The sequence below is a fragment of the Sturnira hondurensis genome, unplaced genomic scaffold (assembly GCF_014824575.4).
Source record: "Sturnira hondurensis isolate 20B ecotype Veracruz unplaced genomic scaffold, ASM1482457v3 Scaffold0014854, whole genome shotgun sequence".
NCBI classification, from domain to species: Eukaryota; Metazoa; Chordata; class Mammalia; order Chiroptera; family Phyllostomidae; genus Sturnira; species Sturnira hondurensis.
The window spans coordinates 4604611-4621342 of NW_028087485.1; the positions used below are offsets into that span (position 1 = coordinate 4604611).

At 42.8% G+C, this 16732-nt stretch overlaps 1 protein-coding gene and 1 pseudogene across 1 annotated transcript in view; one reads left to right on the forward strand and one right to left on the reverse strand.

The window, feature by feature from the left end:
* The first annotated feature begins 8686 nt into the window (after positions 1 to 8686).
* LOC118999561 (uncharacterized) lies at positions 8687 to 8787 on the forward strand (annotated as a pseudogene).
* Positions 8788 to 10445: 1658 nt separating this feature from the next.
* Positions 10446 to 16732, reverse strand: part of SMC3 (structural maintenance of chromosomes 3) — a 33812-nt gene continuing 27525 nt past the window's right edge. The window contains exons 21-29 of the mRNA XM_037063961.1: positions 16374 to 16532; positions 15692 to 15799; positions 14582 to 14690; positions 13588 to 13835; positions 13291 to 13503; positions 12756 to 12947; positions 12424 to 12601; positions 11648 to 11754; positions 10446 to 10860 (exon numbers count right to left, since the gene is read on the reverse strand). Of these exons, the coding sequence (XP_036919856.1) occupies positions 10789 to 10860; positions 11648 to 11754; positions 12424 to 12601; positions 12756 to 12947; positions 13291 to 13503; positions 13588 to 13835; positions 14582 to 14690; positions 15692 to 15799; positions 16374 to 16532 (1386 nt within the window). The 3' untranslated portion in view covers positions 10446 to 10788. The remainder of the gene's footprint in view (positions 10861 to 11647; positions 11755 to 12423; positions 12602 to 12755; positions 12948 to 13290; positions 13504 to 13587; positions 13836 to 14581; positions 14691 to 15691; positions 15800 to 16373; positions 16533 to 16732) is intronic.

A 16732-nucleotide genomic window follows, 5' to 3' on the forward strand; every position in this document is an offset into this window, starting at 1 on the left:
GAAGTTCCCGTTAGCCCCACAGTGGCGGGGTGGGGGTGGGGGGTTGATCCTGGGGTGAGATTCCTTGGGCATCAAGTCCAACCTCCTTCCCATCCCACTGACCAGGAAAGCGGGGTGCTGACAAGGGACAGCTCACCCACATTGGAAGCAGCTCCAGGCTGCAGTCTGGACCCCAGGAACACTCTCTCGCCCACTGTGTGCCCCAGCATCAGAGCCAAGGCCTCCAGTGACGCCTTAACAGGGGCTCAAAGCCATGCGGAGCTGGACTCAAACCTCGCTCTCTTCCTCTCCCCACCCCCAAGATGCCACTGAGGCGCTAAACAAAGAAATGCTTTGTGAGATCCCATTGGAGGGTGACTGTCGGGGATTAGGATGGCTGCAGAAGCCTGGCCCTCCCTCCCAGGGAGAGGTGGGGCGCCGTTCCCCTCACTTTAGAACTGAGCTGGGCTTCGTGACTAGCTAGACAAATTGAACGCTGTGGAATGGATGGCTGGGACTCTTACAGCTAGTTTCCCCTACCATCGTGCCAGGTACGGGAATGAAGCCACCTTGGAGCCTAAAGGTCGGCGCACCTGCCAGAATCCCACTTAAGTGACCCCATTGGTGACACCATCCGTGCCACATGGCGTGAAGAACCACCTGGACCAGTTCTGCCCCGGTTCTTGGCCCACAGGCTCATGAGATACAACGTGTTGGTAGTTGTTACAATCTACCGAGTCCTGGTGTCATTTGTTGACAGATAACTGTACCGTGACTCTTCATCTTGAACATACCACAAACAGAGAGGCCAGCTGTTGAGTTCTCTCTAAAGCAAATACACCGAAGCCCTGAATTTTATATACATTGTATGCATGGATTTCTTTCAAGCTTCTCTTAAGTCTAATCCTGGCTATAAATATCACAAATGTGACTTAAATGCCAACAGGCATAAAATATTAAACCTAATTCTTATGGAGAAACCACTGTATGCAAACCATTCCATCCTCATTTAATTCTAGAACCACCTTTCAAGACAGTTTCAAGTGGTGTCTCCATTTCACCGGAGAAGAAATGGAGACAGAGGTTAACAAATTTGCCCAAGACCACACAACCAGCAAAAGGCAGGGCTGGGTGTGGGCTTTTCTTTCCATGGGCCGCCTCCTTGGTGGAGGGAGCTTCTCTGCAGCCCTCCCCACGTATGAGACAACACACCGGACAGGCTGTGTTGGTAGCACTAGGGACGATGGGTCAGACGCCGGGGCGAAGGTCCCAGCATCCCAGGAGAGCTGCCTCCGGGATGATGAATGAGCACAAACCCCAGGCCCAGGCTTTCTCCACCTGCCCAAGCCCCTTCCTCAGGCCCCTGCCACAGCTGTCACCAACACAGCCTCTGATCCGATTACAGACCCCAGAGCCCCCAACCGCCTCCTCCTCCTCCTCCTTCCAGAGCACTGGAAGGCAGAGACCCATCCTGCCTGGGAACAGTGCTGAAGTTGGAGGATGAATCTATCCAAGGCACCGCCAGCTGCCATCTTCCCTGTGGCCCCTGCCCTCTGAGCTCATTCCCTGGGGCCTTAGGCGGCTGGTGTGAAGAGGGACAGGAATGAGGGCCCTGCGCTGGGGCTGAGTGGAATCCTGCAGTTGGCTCTGTTTAGGCACGGAGCACCTGCTGCAGGAGGAAGTCACCTCCTCCTCCCACCCAGTGGCTTCCTAACACGCTATTGGCTCAGGAGGCCCAGGCCTGGGTTAAGTCTGAGCCTCACCATTTATTAATTTGGTGACTCTGGGCCTGCTCCTATCTAACCTCCAGTCTTGTCATCTGTAAAAGGGGTTCATCATAGCAACTGACTCATGGGTTTTGATACCTTAGGTCCTCACCAAATGCTTGTTGAATATAACCAGAATCCCCCCCCCAATTCTATCCATCCATCGCCTATGATGCAGCTCCCTGACCCCCACTTTCCTCCACATCTCCCTCCCTTCTCTCTACTCCACACCTGCCCAGCTGGGCTTGACCGGAGTTGCTCTTTACCAGATCCCCGCTTCCAACCCTGAATATTACCTTCCTCGTGTTACTGAGGGCTGGAGTGGGTGGCCAGACAAGCTTCCGATGTTTAGAAAATGTTTCCAAAACTTGGAAATGAGGCAACTAGCCTATCGGATGCCCTCTCAAAGCCACACTGGGGCGCCGTCCAACAGGCCCCAACGGGTCACCTGACTCTCTAAGGAGAGGTCACTTTGTTTGATCCCCTGTTTTCTATTGATTCTGTAAAATTAAATGTTAACTCCAAAGGAATGGAGGACTGGGAAGTTGGACATGATTCTTATAAGCTAGAAAGACAATCCCCAAAGTTATGGTTTTATTGGCAGATAGAACGTTTGTCGTCCTGCCGGCTCCCTCAGTAACAAGACAAACCAATCTCTGGTACATGCTCTATTGTGCAAGAGAATCACGTGTCCAGTTTTCAGAAAGCATGCTTCAACAGAGATCTTACATTTGGGAAAGAGGCCAGAGCTGAGGCGGAAGGACCCCGGAGGGTGGGAATTGGTAGGAAGGAGGTCAAAGTCCCTGTTGACGATGACAGGCTGAAGGATGGAGAGGGAGGCTGAGTTTGAGGTCGGGAGTGCACCTGTGTCCTGAATGGACGGTGATGCTTGAGGATGCTTGCACGTGGCCAGCAGGGCTGTGGGGGGCAGGAAGGTTGGGGGTGGACAGAACTACCAAGGAGTGATTGCCCAACAATAGTGGTGAAGCCAAGTGATAACAGGGAGCCAGGAGGTCACTGGTCCCCCTTCCCAAACCTGAGCAGAGGTAAATGAGAAAGTGTGGTCTCCGTCAAAATAGTGTCAGGGATGAGAGGCTCCAGAGGAAATCTTCAGGGGGGTTAAAGGAAGATTCCAGGTGTTGAGACTGAGGTTCGGAGAAATAAGAGGTTTTTGGAGGAGGTGGGGTAAGTATGGAAAATGGCAGACAGCAAGGACCTGCTCCTCAGGTCCAGGAATGAGGAGGGCAGCAGGTGGCAGGAAGCCATCTGGAAGGGAAGCTGAGTCATGAGGCCTGTGACAGACCAGGCAGGCCCGGGGCTTCCTGCCAGAACAGGGCCCGGTGCAGGTTCAGAGGCACGAATACATCGGGTCTGCACTCTGGCCACGGAGCAAGAGCCAGACTCAGTGGCTGGGTGAGAGGAGAGAACCACTGAGTTGGTCACACTCGCTTCAGCTCTTGCCTTTCAACAAACCTCCCTAGAAGCCACAGGTGTACAAGGAAGGTATCAGGGCAGCAGGCTGCAGCCATCAGGCCCTAATCCCACCTACAGAACTGCCAGGCAGTGGGCATGGATCCCCAGCGGGGGGCCACCAGGTCCCGTCTCCTGAGGACACCTAGGAGCCACGCTGGGAAGTTTAAAGGGACTCTCCCTTCAAGACAGGAATGTGCTTAAAGCCCCCACCTAAAGCAAGGTGTCTGGCCAGGATAGAGGTGACTCTGGTTTGGTCATCTCTATTATCCCGGCCCTCTAGCCCTGAGCCCTTTCTGTCTTAAGTTCTGCCAGCTATGGCCCCCAGGCCCACACCCCACACCCAGCTGCTGCCCACTGTTCACCGTCATCCAGGTGGAAGTTTCACTTTCTCTTTGGAGAAAAACAGAAGTCTGGGGCTTCCCACTGCACAGATGCCTGGGAAGGGATTTCTCCCAGGTTCACCATCTTTTGTTCCAAAGGTCAAAGGATTCAGTAGGCCCCACCCCACTTCCCGAGGCCAGCAGATTGCTCCAGTTAACAGGTGTTCCAGGTAGCCCTCCTGGGCCCTGCCCCTGACCTGCTGGTTCGGAGTCTTCAGGGGGAGAGGCTGGAGAAATCGCATCTTCAACAACCACTCCAAGTGAAATCAATGATGAGGCAAGGCCTGGGGGACGTAGGTGGAGACTAGAACCCCTTCAGTCGGCTAACGAGATAGTACATGGGGTCCTGCACCCCTTCCAAGGCCAAATTCTGGCTAAATTTTCCCATATCTTATTTAGCCGCCATGTTCATCCCTGGGGTAGGACGGAGAGAGCCCACCGAGTGCGGCTTGTCTCCAGCACCCGCTCCTCTTCCCTGGGGGGAGAACCGAGGCAAACAGGACCATGCCAAGAGGAAGTTTGTGGTTGGAGTCCCCGAGGGGAGAGGCTCGGGTGTCAGAGGAGACGGCCCATGGCAGGTGGAAAGTTCCCCGAGGAGGCGCCCCGGTGGGAGGCCCACGTCGCTGTGGACCTGAGGGGAGGACAGTCCTGCAACGGCCACCCCTTAGAGCTGCATGGCCGTGGGTGGAGATAAAGCCCCTTTGAGGCCCAGTCTCTTTGTTTGAAAAAGGAGAGCAGTCCCGCCCCCAGGCTGCTGTGAGGCTGCTCTGCCACGAGAGATCGAAATCACTCCGCGCGGGGCGTGGCCCATCACGTGTGCTCGGGTGAGTGGGGATGCTGTCATCCGTCATTCATTCAACAAACACTCGCCGGATAAAAAACGGCAGAAACAAACAACAAAACCAAAAAGAGACAGATATGGTCCCCACGCGCATAGTGCTCGTGGGGTAGAGTCTTAAAGAAATTTTACTCTAAGGTAAAGAAAAAAAGACAAAGGTTTCTGGTTCTCAAGTGACAGGAAAAGAACCGCGGGGAAAGCGCTGGCTCGGGTCGGATGAGAGCCCGGCGCTGCCCTGCCCTGGCCCCTGCTTTAGATTCCGTCGTTTGGGGCGAGAACAGACTGCAGAGGTCCCAGGAAAGGGGGTAACGTACTGAGTCCTCGGAGACTTCAATCTGTTGAGCAGATAAAGTTGTCACCCCTCCCCCCGCCCCTGCTCTGATGTCTAAATAGCTTGGTGACCTGGAACTATTCTTAGTGCTGTCAACTTCCATACCCTTTTCTACCTCGAATGTCTCAAGTTACTACTTTAAAACCCTCCTACACCTGCAAACTACACAGCGAAGAATAATCCACTGAGTTTGAGGGTCAAAGGAGAACAGGGGTGGTGGGGATGGGCCCAGAATCACGGTCCTGCTCTTCAGAACCAGAGGGTGAATGATGAGAAGGGAGCCCAGGCTCTCCTCCCGGAAAGCCAAGCTCTTTCCACAAGTGCTCTTTCCACAAGGCCACAAACGCCTTTTTAAACATCGAGAGCACAGAATGGGACTGGGGGAGGTAAGAGGAGCTGAGGTGAACTGCTAGAGGATTCCAGACCCTAAAGCATTCAGCCAGCGCCCTGGGCCACAAAGAAGCCTGTGGCTCATACAGGGAGGGGACGAAGGGGCTCCTGGGTTTGGATTTGCAACTCCTTCTTGGGTACCGTCTGAAAGAGCCTGCATGATCCAGGCCAACAACGCCTTTTGCTTTTGCGGCCTGGCATCCCTGGTGGGGTGGAGTGGGAAGAGACGAGGCTGCAGGAAAGAATAAAGCTCCACCTATACACCTCCAATGGGTACACAGCTCCGAAACCAACTGGTCAGAAGTGACTTTCACCCTGCATTGTGGCTGGTGGATCTGCAAGTTTGAGTTTTAAGAAGATAGCGGGAGAGGTCTGGCGAAGCAGAAGAGACCAGGAGTCTACCCTCAGCTCCACCACTTTCTAACAGAAAGTTTCAGCCAAGTTACTTCACCTCTGTGGAAGCTCGGTGTCCTCTTCTGCAGACAGGGGTTAACACCGCCCACCTCCAACTTGGTGCCCTGAGGTGAGATGACGAAAGGCCCTGTTTGGCACCTACTATGTAAGGAATAACTATAAAGTGGCTTGCACAGGCTGGCCGGTTTAAATCAGGCCGAGGCAGAAGAAGTTCCTGCTCCGAAGAGAAACAAGCAGCGCCACTGCAGGAAAGGCTGCCATTTCCTTAACAAGATGCCGTTAAACAGCTGCTGCATAGCTTTCGAAATAACAATATAACTTGTTGCCATTTACGACTGAGCTGCAAGCAGTTAACACTTGGCTCATAAACAGAGACATCTCAAGAATATCACACGTCAACCCGTTTGCTCCGGGAACTTTACTAAAGGAGAAACTAGAGAGGAAACTAGTTTGAAAACTAGACTGAAAAAAGATGGAGGAAGGGTTGGCATGTGCCGAGGGCCCCCTCTAGCGGTGCTGGAAATAAATGGAGCAACTTGAGAGGCTACTGGGAGGAAAATGGAACCGCGCAGACAAACCTCAAGAAAGCGTCGAGCTTGCCAACCTCTGCAGTGATCATCTCTGACTCTGAGGTGGTGTGATAGACTTCTGTTTGGAAAAACCTCTCCTGACAAAGGCCTGTGCCTTAGACGTGGCACAGTTCTTTAGGATGTTACCTGATAATTGCCTTTGTGACCTTAGTCCTGAATGATTTGGCTGTACACCCATGTCTTTCAAGTTGTTTCCTACTGTGCTTTTTCTCTCTCACCTGTATTAGACGTGTCCGTGTTTCGAGTTTTTATAACCATTATTTTTAATAGCTGAGTAATTTTACTTAATTTATGAGGCTAGAGCAGGACTTGGGATCATCGTACGCTTGAAAGTTTTACATCATCAATATGCCAGGTGCTGGTCGGAACCCCGCAGATCCAAAAAAGATAACATTAAAACGCGGGTGTCCCCTTTGCAGGGGACTTATCCCTGCTGATGCAATGACTTGAGAGTAAATGTATCCGTGTTCTCCCCGCAGACCTAATTTCTATGCGGCCTCACCTCCCTGTGCACTTACTGGCTGCCACAAGGGCTCTTACACCCAGGAGACTTTCTGTCTCTAGGAAGGGGAGACGAAGTGCCACATGGTGGCAGATTTATGGAGCGATACTGGCATCTTCCAGGCAGAAGACTGGCAGCCAGTCCCCCTAGGGCATGAGACAAGTGATCGGAGTGTACCAAAATAGGGGAGGTCTAAAAAAGGATGGGGAGAGTGGGGAAGGGGAAGGGAACTAAAGATGGTACCTCACTCATAAGATCTGGTACTCTAGCATGAAGGATCAATCAACACTGTGCAAACACAACCCGGCATCTCTCCCATTTTCATAGTTAACCAGGGAGCACAAAGAGCCAATGTGCAGGGAAGTCCGCTCGACTTAGGCAGGAAAGCCTGTGTGTCTGTCGTTCTGGGTCCATCAGTCACTGAACCGTGTGCTTACTCAAGTCATTTGGGTCGCTGACCTGGGCGTTATCCTGGGCTTCCAATGTTCTCAACTATAAAATGCAAGTGTTAAACTAAAAAATCTTGTATCCCTGGATCCTACATGTAAGGCCCAATATTGTTAGGTTGGAATATGCTGACCAAAAACTGTATTTAAGAAAAGGAAATGCTGTTCACAAAATCTGAGTCCCTGTAAAACTAAGATTCCTTCTAGAAATGTAACAGAGTCGACCCACTTTACCAAGATTTAATGTGACCTATATAAAGCCATACCACTCCTCTAGGCAATAGACAATTGAAATAGATTCTATCATCATTTTCCTCAGAGGAAAAGAATGTTTCTCCCAAAAGAAGTATAAAACCTAGGGAACAAGAGTATCACTATGGGCTTAATATTCACACAAAAGTAGAGGATTTCTATCTAATTACGTATAATTTAAAAAGAAAAAAAGAGGCCCTGGCTGGGTAGCTCAGTTGGTTAGAGCATCATACCCATACACCAAGGTTGTAGGTTCGATCCCAGGTCAGGGCACATACAAGAATCAACCAATGAATACATAAATAAATAAGTGGAACAACAAATCAATGCTTTTCTCTCCCTTCTTCTCTCTTAAAGAGAAAAAAACTCAATAAATGAAATTTAAAAGAAAAAATCTTCAAGTAAGGAAGGGCATTCCTAGTTTTTTGGTAGTAACTTAACCCTTTGCTGCCACCAATTTTTAACTGCAGCAGTGGGCATCCGATTGCCATTTACTCTTCCCCTGATGAAGATGCAAACTTGGACTAGTCATTAGTGTTCCAGGATGAGGAGAAATGCTGGCGTAAGAGGTGAAGAAAGGTGAAGAATGAATACCATGCTACTATTAAAAAAAAAAAAATCCTGACAGTAAATACTTTGTGCACCTCCCTGGCAAGCATCCCAGCAGCATGCTTCTCCCAGTGTAAGGTGACCATTTGCTGGGTGACAGTGAAATCTTAATCTGGTTTCTCTTCCTCAGCACTGATACTCTCCCTTTCTAGGGAGCTGAATCAAAGTGCTAGGCCTCTCTATCTTGAGAGTTACTATGAGAGAAACTGCATTTAAAAATTAGTCCTGGTGCTCAGTGTATGAGAATTCAGGGTGTTGTCCAGACATGCCGAGGTTGCAGGTCGGTTCCCTGGCCAGGACCCATGCAAGAAGCAACCGATGAATCCTCTCTCTAAAATCAATATTTAAAAAAAAATGTTTTCAAAGACAAGATTGCTACTACTTACTTTTTTAAAAAACAGAAATCCTCCAAAACTCATCTTACATTTTTTCTTATTTCTATTGTATGACTATTCTACCACTATTCGTGTTTCTATAAATTGCATTACTTTCTTTAAAATTAACATTTTTTTCACTTATTTTGGGTGGACAAATGTTTAACCCATGTCTCCTATTCATATTTTATTTTTTTAAAGGCCCCAAAATTATACAAAAATCTTTATAATATACTGAACATTAGAGATTCAGTTACTCAAAATGAAAACTCAAAGTGAAAACTCAAAAAATTTTCTAAATTCAAAGTCACAAAACTGTCTCACTTTAAAAAAGTGTCTCTTGCGTTATGTCGAAGGACAGGTTAGCGCTCCCCTTGACGAGGATGGGAAAAGATCTCGGGCCTAACAACACGCATACAGTTAAGGCGTTAACATAATTTTCTGAGTTGTTCTAAAATATAAGTAAATAAAAGTGCTTCTTGAGGGATTCCTGGTTCCCACTAATAGAGCAGCAGCAGCTAACAACCCAAACCACCTGTTGGTAACTATAAACTTAGGGAGAAAATCAACCCCCAAAATAAAAGGCTCTACATACAACCGGAATGGGAGAAACAGAATGTCTCTAACTTGCATGTGATGTGATTGCCTATGTAGAAAATCCCAAAGAATCAGAAAAACAAAAAAACACTACTAGAATAAACAAGTTTGCTAAGGCTGGGAGAATCCCAGTGTGGGCTGTACTTAGTGACTTGCTTCCAAAAACAGAATCAAAGGGGAAAAAATGGGACTTTACAGTGAAGATATTTGGCAAAAAAATCTTGGGCAGCCAATCAAGGTACACATCACCAGCAATAAAGCATGTTAACAACGTATCATTTGATATGATACGTTGAGGATACTTCACCCCTGTGGTATTATTTAACCCCAGTCTAACCATATAAAAAATACAAAACAAGTCCAAACAGGACATTTTACACATCTGAAAGTACTCCTCAAAACTGTTAAGGTTTGAAAAACAGACTGAGGAAGCAGCATTGACTAGAGGAGACACGTCAACTAGTATCTTCCGTGAGATCTGAGAAAAGAAGGCATTAGTGGGAAAACTGGAAGTTTAGTTGATAAGCTACTAAATGTACCATGAACGTGCTCAATGACCAGAGAATCTACATCTAAACCCGTAAGTCCAGCATCATCCTCTGCATTTTTAAGCATGTGCAGCAAAAACCCAGCACAATTTTGGGGCCACGGACCCTGTGTCCAGCCCCACTGTGTGGCCTGGGCACACCTATTGACCCCGCCACTGTAATGAGAGAACAGCACACAGTGCTTCTGTAAAAGTGACGTCCCTCAGACACTTGGTGGCTTTTCGGATATGCGTGCCTTTGATGGCCTGGGCAATTTCATGAGTGTTCCTAAAAGTGAACACGAAGGTGAAGATTTGAATCTCTTCATTTGCATGATTTTGTGGGGTTTTCTGGGACAAGTGAATAGTGAACCATTCAGAGGTCACTTCAGACCATATAAAAAGAGCACAATAAAGCAATTTTAAAACAATTAACAAACAACAAAGACCTCATCTGAGGGGGAATAAAAAAAATGTGTCAATAACAATGTTTCCCAAAACTACTTACTTAACCAAAAAACAAGGACATTTTATGGCTCAATTTTTGGGTTCTAGTGTTCCCAGTTACTCTTAAAACTATCTTCACAAATTTTATTAAATACACTGCCATCTTAAAATAATCTTTAAAGGACTGTTATATGGACTTTAATGCAGGGGTTCTAAACCTCAGTGAGAGAGAGTCACCCGGGGGATCTTCAGAATTAACAATGACCAGCACACCACCCCCTGAAGATTCTGCTCCAACTGCACGGAAAGATTCCCGCTGTGTTACTTTTTTAAAAGCCTCCCCCATGGATTTACGCATGTAGCCAGGACTGGAAACCATTGATGTAATTCAACAGAATATGGAACTGTATTTTTAAAATCTCCTTTTAGGTAAAGGCAGATCTTTTCTTAGGCAGAATAAAACACAGATACTGAAGAAAAATCGGTTTCTAATTGTACAACTATAAATGAAAAAACACAGAAAACACAAAATTAGTCATAAAACCAATTATTTAATTGAAGCTATAAAAAAGAAGCAATATAAATTGATAAAATAATTAGGAAACAATATTTAGCATGTTTCAAAACATTTAAAACAGGAACAGGACACTTACAAAAAGTTGTATGGGAAATAAAATCCTTAAACTATACACAGAAATGTAACATTACAGAGTATCTTATAAAATACAATGACAGAAATATAAAAGGACTGTGTGTGCTCTAAGTCTGAAAACTACTAATAATGACCAGATATTTAGGTTTAAATTTACAGTTCCTGGGGATGAGAATCAGAATAGTATATACATCTTGAAAACCAGGGGACAACATTTTCTAATTAACCATGTGTGGTATCATCTTCCACAAAGTCTTTGGCCATCTCTGCTGTGATCACATCGATATGACTAACCTGAAGAATAAATGTTAAAAACAAAATCTGTTAAACCTTAAAGAAATATATCAGTGTTTTCCACTGTATAAGGTAGTATTTAAAATACAGCTATCATCTATAAATTTTACATACAAAGTCAAATGATTCTAAAACATTGACCAATAAAACCTTTATAATGGTGTTTGTTCAATGTGTATGTTTAAAAATACTCTGCATTTCAATGCTCTGAAGATATAGATAAGTACTTATGCCCAAATATTATTTTGCTATTTCAAAGAACCAATTTTAGTTAAGGCTTAAAACACCAGGAAAAACTATGTGGTTCAGCCAAACATAATTCAATGTACCTAACTGCTAAAGATGGCATTAAATAAGTACTGAAGAGAGAGGAAGGCACTATCTCTTAATGCCAATGAAAATAAAATCAGTTCAATGAATGCCAAAGTAGAAATTTCTTCTTTACAAAGACATCATCTGATAAGCAACTACTTTCTAAGCTCTCTTTCATGACTTAAGTAACATAAAAAAGAATTCAACAGCCCTGGCTGGTGTAGTTCAGTGGATTGAGCACGGGCCTGCAAACCAGAGGATTGCGGTTTGATTCCCCGTCAGGGCACATGCCTGGTTTGCAGGCCAGTTCCCAGCAGGGGACACCCGAGAGGCAACCATAAATTGATATTTCTCTCCCTCTCTCCTTCCTTCCCCTTTAAAGATAAATAAATAAAACTTTTTTAAAAAAAGGATTCAACAATTATAATGAATTAAATACTATATGAACTTAAAAACTTCATGTAAAAAAATTTACCTTATTTCTGAACTTTACACCATAGAATTTGTCAGCTGACTCAAGCAGTTCAGGCCTAAACGTAGTTGTAATAAATTGAGCGTGTACAGCAAGTTCCATAATCATATCTGTTAAAAAAAAAAAAAAGTAATGTAATAGAATCCCTTTCTCAGATCTTAAAATTTGGAAACCAACTATCTTTATACTTACTTAAAGTTCAAAACAGCCTGTGAATCTATTTTTCATGCATAGATTACCACCTATAAAAATTACCACCTTAATTTCTTAAATTAGGAATAAATCTTTAACCCCAATATCTTAAAGTTACAGAATATAAAGAAGCAGCAACTTCTAACACAGCATTAGAAATAATGTGAGAGCAAAGTCAGTTTTCCCACACAAAAAGCCAAAACAACCTTTCCCCTCTACCCACTCCTCAAAGATCTTTTGAACTTACTAAAAATCAAATACAGATTCTTTAAATACAAAATCAACTGTTTATGACAGGAACTACTTAAACATTAAGAAATACAAGTTTAAAATGAGAGACTTCTACATAAAAGTTTAACTGAAGTAGGATTTTCAAGGGATTCAACGAATTACAACTTTCTCACAAAACTAATCTTTGCAAAGTAGTCTAATACTAAATTTTTAAAAACCTCTTAAAAGAGAAATTTCATTTACTAATACATACCCTGTCTAGCTCCCCCAAATATCTCATGCAACAAGAAATAACTATAAGGCAAGCTATCATTTTAAAGCATGTTCTCACCGTTAAGCACAAAACCAAACTGTACCTGACACAGCCTTTCTGTGTTGAGCATCCAGGGCCTGGTCAATCTCATCAAACAAGTAAAAAGGAGCTGGGTCACATTTCTGAATGGCAAAAATGAGAGCGAGAGCTACCAGAGATTTCTGTCCGCCTGAAAGCTGTTGCATTTCTCTCATTTCACCTTGTTTTCCTGTAAATGACACCTAAGAAAACATTTGAGTCAATATCCTAAAAGAGCAGAGTCACAATCAGTTCTTCAAATTAAATTGCATGTAGTGCATCAATTTAGATTTGCAAAATATTCTACAAATTCCATATTGGAAATCACTGAGAAAAACTGGATGTTAAGGTATTTACCCTAATTCCAACTCCAGTGAACTGGTCCACTGACGGGACACTACTCTGTGACCCAGAACCTCTCTCGCTTTCACCACTCCCTTCTCCTTCATCCTGAGACTGGCTGCCTTCCACATCTCCTTTCTTCATCACCAAAGTAGCTTTGCCACCAGGTACCAGCTTCTGGAATACTTCACTGAAGTTCTTGGACACCTTAAAACAAACACACACACACACATAAATTAGTAAGTTTGGGTGTCAATTTGAATATAAATTTTGCTTAGGTGGAATTATACATATTACTGCTCAAAACAAAGACATATTTAAAAGCAGTCACAAGTATTTTTTTAAGAACAAGAATACGAGATTGGATACTTTTAATAACTGTATAAAACATTCTAATTATTACATTAGTAACTTATATGCTGGATTTATTCACATGTATTAGATTCAACTATCAGTGGGAAAAAAGCTTTAAAATCCTTATAAACTGAACAGTGAGCTGAATAATAGCTGAAATTTTTGTCTTGTATATCTACTACAAAAAGAAACATACCTGTTTGAAAGTTAACTGAATGGCCTCATACTTTCGAAGTTCAAGTACATTCATCAGTTCCATGATTGACTTGTACCCCCTATCCAACTCTTCTTGTCGCTTTATTAACTTTTCTTTTTGCTCAGAGAAATTTACAAACTGATCTAACGCCTTTTTGTTTACATGGCTGTACTTCTTTAACTCTGTGTTGCACTGTTCAAGTTTTCGAAACAACTATAAAGAGGAAAGATGTATACATAAATTCATATGCAGGAAAATTTGCAATGAGATTTCAAATTCACAACCAGTAAGATTTACCTGTTTGAGGCTCAGTGTTTGGTATTTTTCAAATGCTTCCTGGGGAAGTGATCCCAGTTCTCGGATTTTCTTCATACATTCTTCTTTCTTTTTCAGTAGCATGCCTTGTCGATTTGTCATCTTTTCTAGTTCTTTAGTATCATGATTTATAGCATCCATATGTTCTTTTTCCATATTTTTCCAGCGCTCCATACTCTTCTGAAGCTCCTTTATTCCAGCTTCTGTTTTATCAATGGAATTGTCCAAATCTAAAATGGAGAAAAAAACAAATTAGGCCACAATGTGTATTTTACAGCCAGAGTGTTATGTGAACAAATGTTTTATTTTAATAATCAAATCTATCAAAATAGATAGGCTTTTACATGTCTCTTTAAATTTTACTATAAAAATTCATAAAACACTTAATCAGGACAAAATTAGGAGTTTACATAAGAATCACAAGTATAGTTTTTCTTAGAAATGTTTATAAAAAACTAAAAAATAATTTTCTTCTCAGCAACTAGGATATAAGAAACTTGATCCAGCTATTTCTTACTTTTGTCAACAAAATAATTTATGGTCTTAAAATTGCTACAGAAATTCAGTAAAACAAAGATTACTATTTTATAATCAATACCCTAAACTCCATTCACTACAGATTGTTTATTATGATGGAAAACACAGAATCATTACTAGATACTTTTGCCTTTAGATATTTTTTTTGTAGTGAACAATGTTATAAAGTACATAAGCTAAATTTAATTAAGTAGCTTTAAAAATTATTTATTTACTTATTTTTAGAGAGATGGGAAGGGAGGGAGAAAGAAGGAAACATCCATCGGCTGCTTCTTGTATGCCCGCATCCAGGCTCCTGGGGAACAACCCAGGCGTGAGCCCTGACTGGAAATCAAACTGGTGACCTTTTGGTTCGCAGGCCTGCGCTCAATCCACTGAGCCACACCAGCCAAGGCTAAATTTAGTTAACTGTCTTTTAAAATTTTACTAAATAATTTACCTTCTGATCGTGCCATGGTATCTTTTACCCTTTTATTGATGGCTTCAAGTTCTGAGGTTGTAGCAGTAAGAACAGTACCCCCTTCTGTCTCTCTCAGTTCATTCAGTTCCTGCAACACAAAAGGAACTTATGAGCATTAAGCCAGAAAATATGAATTTTGTTAAATTTTCAAATGTTATGACTACCAACAGTTTCTATAGCTGTTATTCTACAATAAACATTCAAGAAAACAAACAAGCAAACAAATAAAACTATTTCATATAATTGAAAATACTTAAAGTATCATTATGGAGCAGAGTAATAATATAATTACTAAAAAATTTCTGCCCTAGCAGTGCAGAAAAAAAATTTCTGCCCTAGGTGTAGCTCAGTGGATTGAGCACAGGCCTGCAAACCAAAGGATCGTGGTTTGGTTTCCAGTCAGGGCACATGCCTGGGTTGCAGGCCAGTCCCCAGCAGGGGACACATGAGAGGTAACCATACATTGATATTTCTCTCCTTCTCTCCTTCCCTTCCCCTCTAAAGATAAATAAATTATTTAAAAAAATGATAGTGTTCTTAAAAAAAAATTTCTCAGCATCTGCCTACTACTGATAAAATATTAATTAACTTTTATTGAGTTCCTAGATTGTACCAGGATAATCATACCAAACAGTATTACTGTTATATTCACTTAATTAACACAAGAGGAAACTGAAGCTTAAAAATATTAAATGATTTGCCCTGACGGGTGTGGCTCAGTGGACTGAGTGCCAGCCTACAAACCAAAAGGTCTCTGGTTTGATTCCCCATAAAGGCACTTGCCTGGGTTGCAGGCCAGGGCCCCAGCTGGGGTGTGTGAGAGGTGGTGTGTGAGAGGTAACTAATCTGTTTCTCTCTCTTTCTCCCTCTCTTCCCCCTCTCTAAAAATAAATACATAAAACTTAAAAGAAATATGAATTGATTTATACAAGATCTTACACCAGGTGGCAGTGCTAGAATCCCAACTCAAGGAAGGCAGTCAGACCGCTAGTCTTTCTGTTCCCAAAGTCCATGCTCTGAGTCAGAGCCTCTCATATACACACTTTCAGAATGTTATGGTCATCAAGGAACTATCGAAAAAGAACATACCTGTTCTACTTGGTCCAAGCGTTTTCTCAAATTCTCATTGAGGTAAGTCTCTACTCGAGTAATAATACCTTCTAATTTAATTCTTTCATTCAGCAACTGTCTGTTTTCCTAAAAGAAAGAAAACTTTATCTACAGAGGCATGTACATATCACCCACAGGAATGCTGTTAATTTGCCGTCACCTCCATCACTTGTTTTCAAATGAGCTGAAACAGAGGTTTATAGCCTCCCAAAAGCCCCATACTTTCTTCATTTTCTCTCTTCAGAATGCTGTTTCTGTGCCTGGCTCTTTCTATAAGCATGCTATCAAAAACGTTTTTCTTCTCCTGCTTTTTATTTTTTGGACTTAGTGTTGTTTTTATCTCAGCGTAAATAATAAAATGTTTAATGAAAACAATATTAAATACATAAAGGTGATCAGATCAATATAGCAAAGCTAACAATCCCAACCTTACTAATAATAAACGTGCATTAAATAAGATAGAATAAAATGAAGATTTCTTGTACAATTCTGACATATATAGAATGGTTTAGAAAGACTTACTTATTCTTATGGCTATTTTAAGTCCAAGGGTCATTTTTATACTTTCTTACTATTCCTTGGCATTTCTTTATTAGCAAGAAAGACACTTTTCACAGTAGCTAGTTCTCAAAAGAATTCTTTCCCTGTCCGTTGCACTTGCCTGCTGAAGTTGGCGGATTTCATCATTCAGCGCATCTACTCTCTTCTGATCTTCCAGACTAAGTTGAGAAAGCAGATCAGTGCCCAGTTCCGCTTTCAATGATTCTCTGGTGGACTCCATAGCATGCAAACTCGCCTCCAAACTTTGTAAGCTACGTTGCTATAAGATGATTATTCATTTATTAACACAAGCATTATTAGTTATTGTATCACTTATAATAGTGAAAAATTGCTAATAATCTGTATTTGAAAGTAAAATGAGCTAAATAATATCAACTCAATTAACTAGTAGGTATCCATTAAGTTTGATAATTAGAACCACAGCAACAATATTCACGACACGATACTATGGGGCTGTGT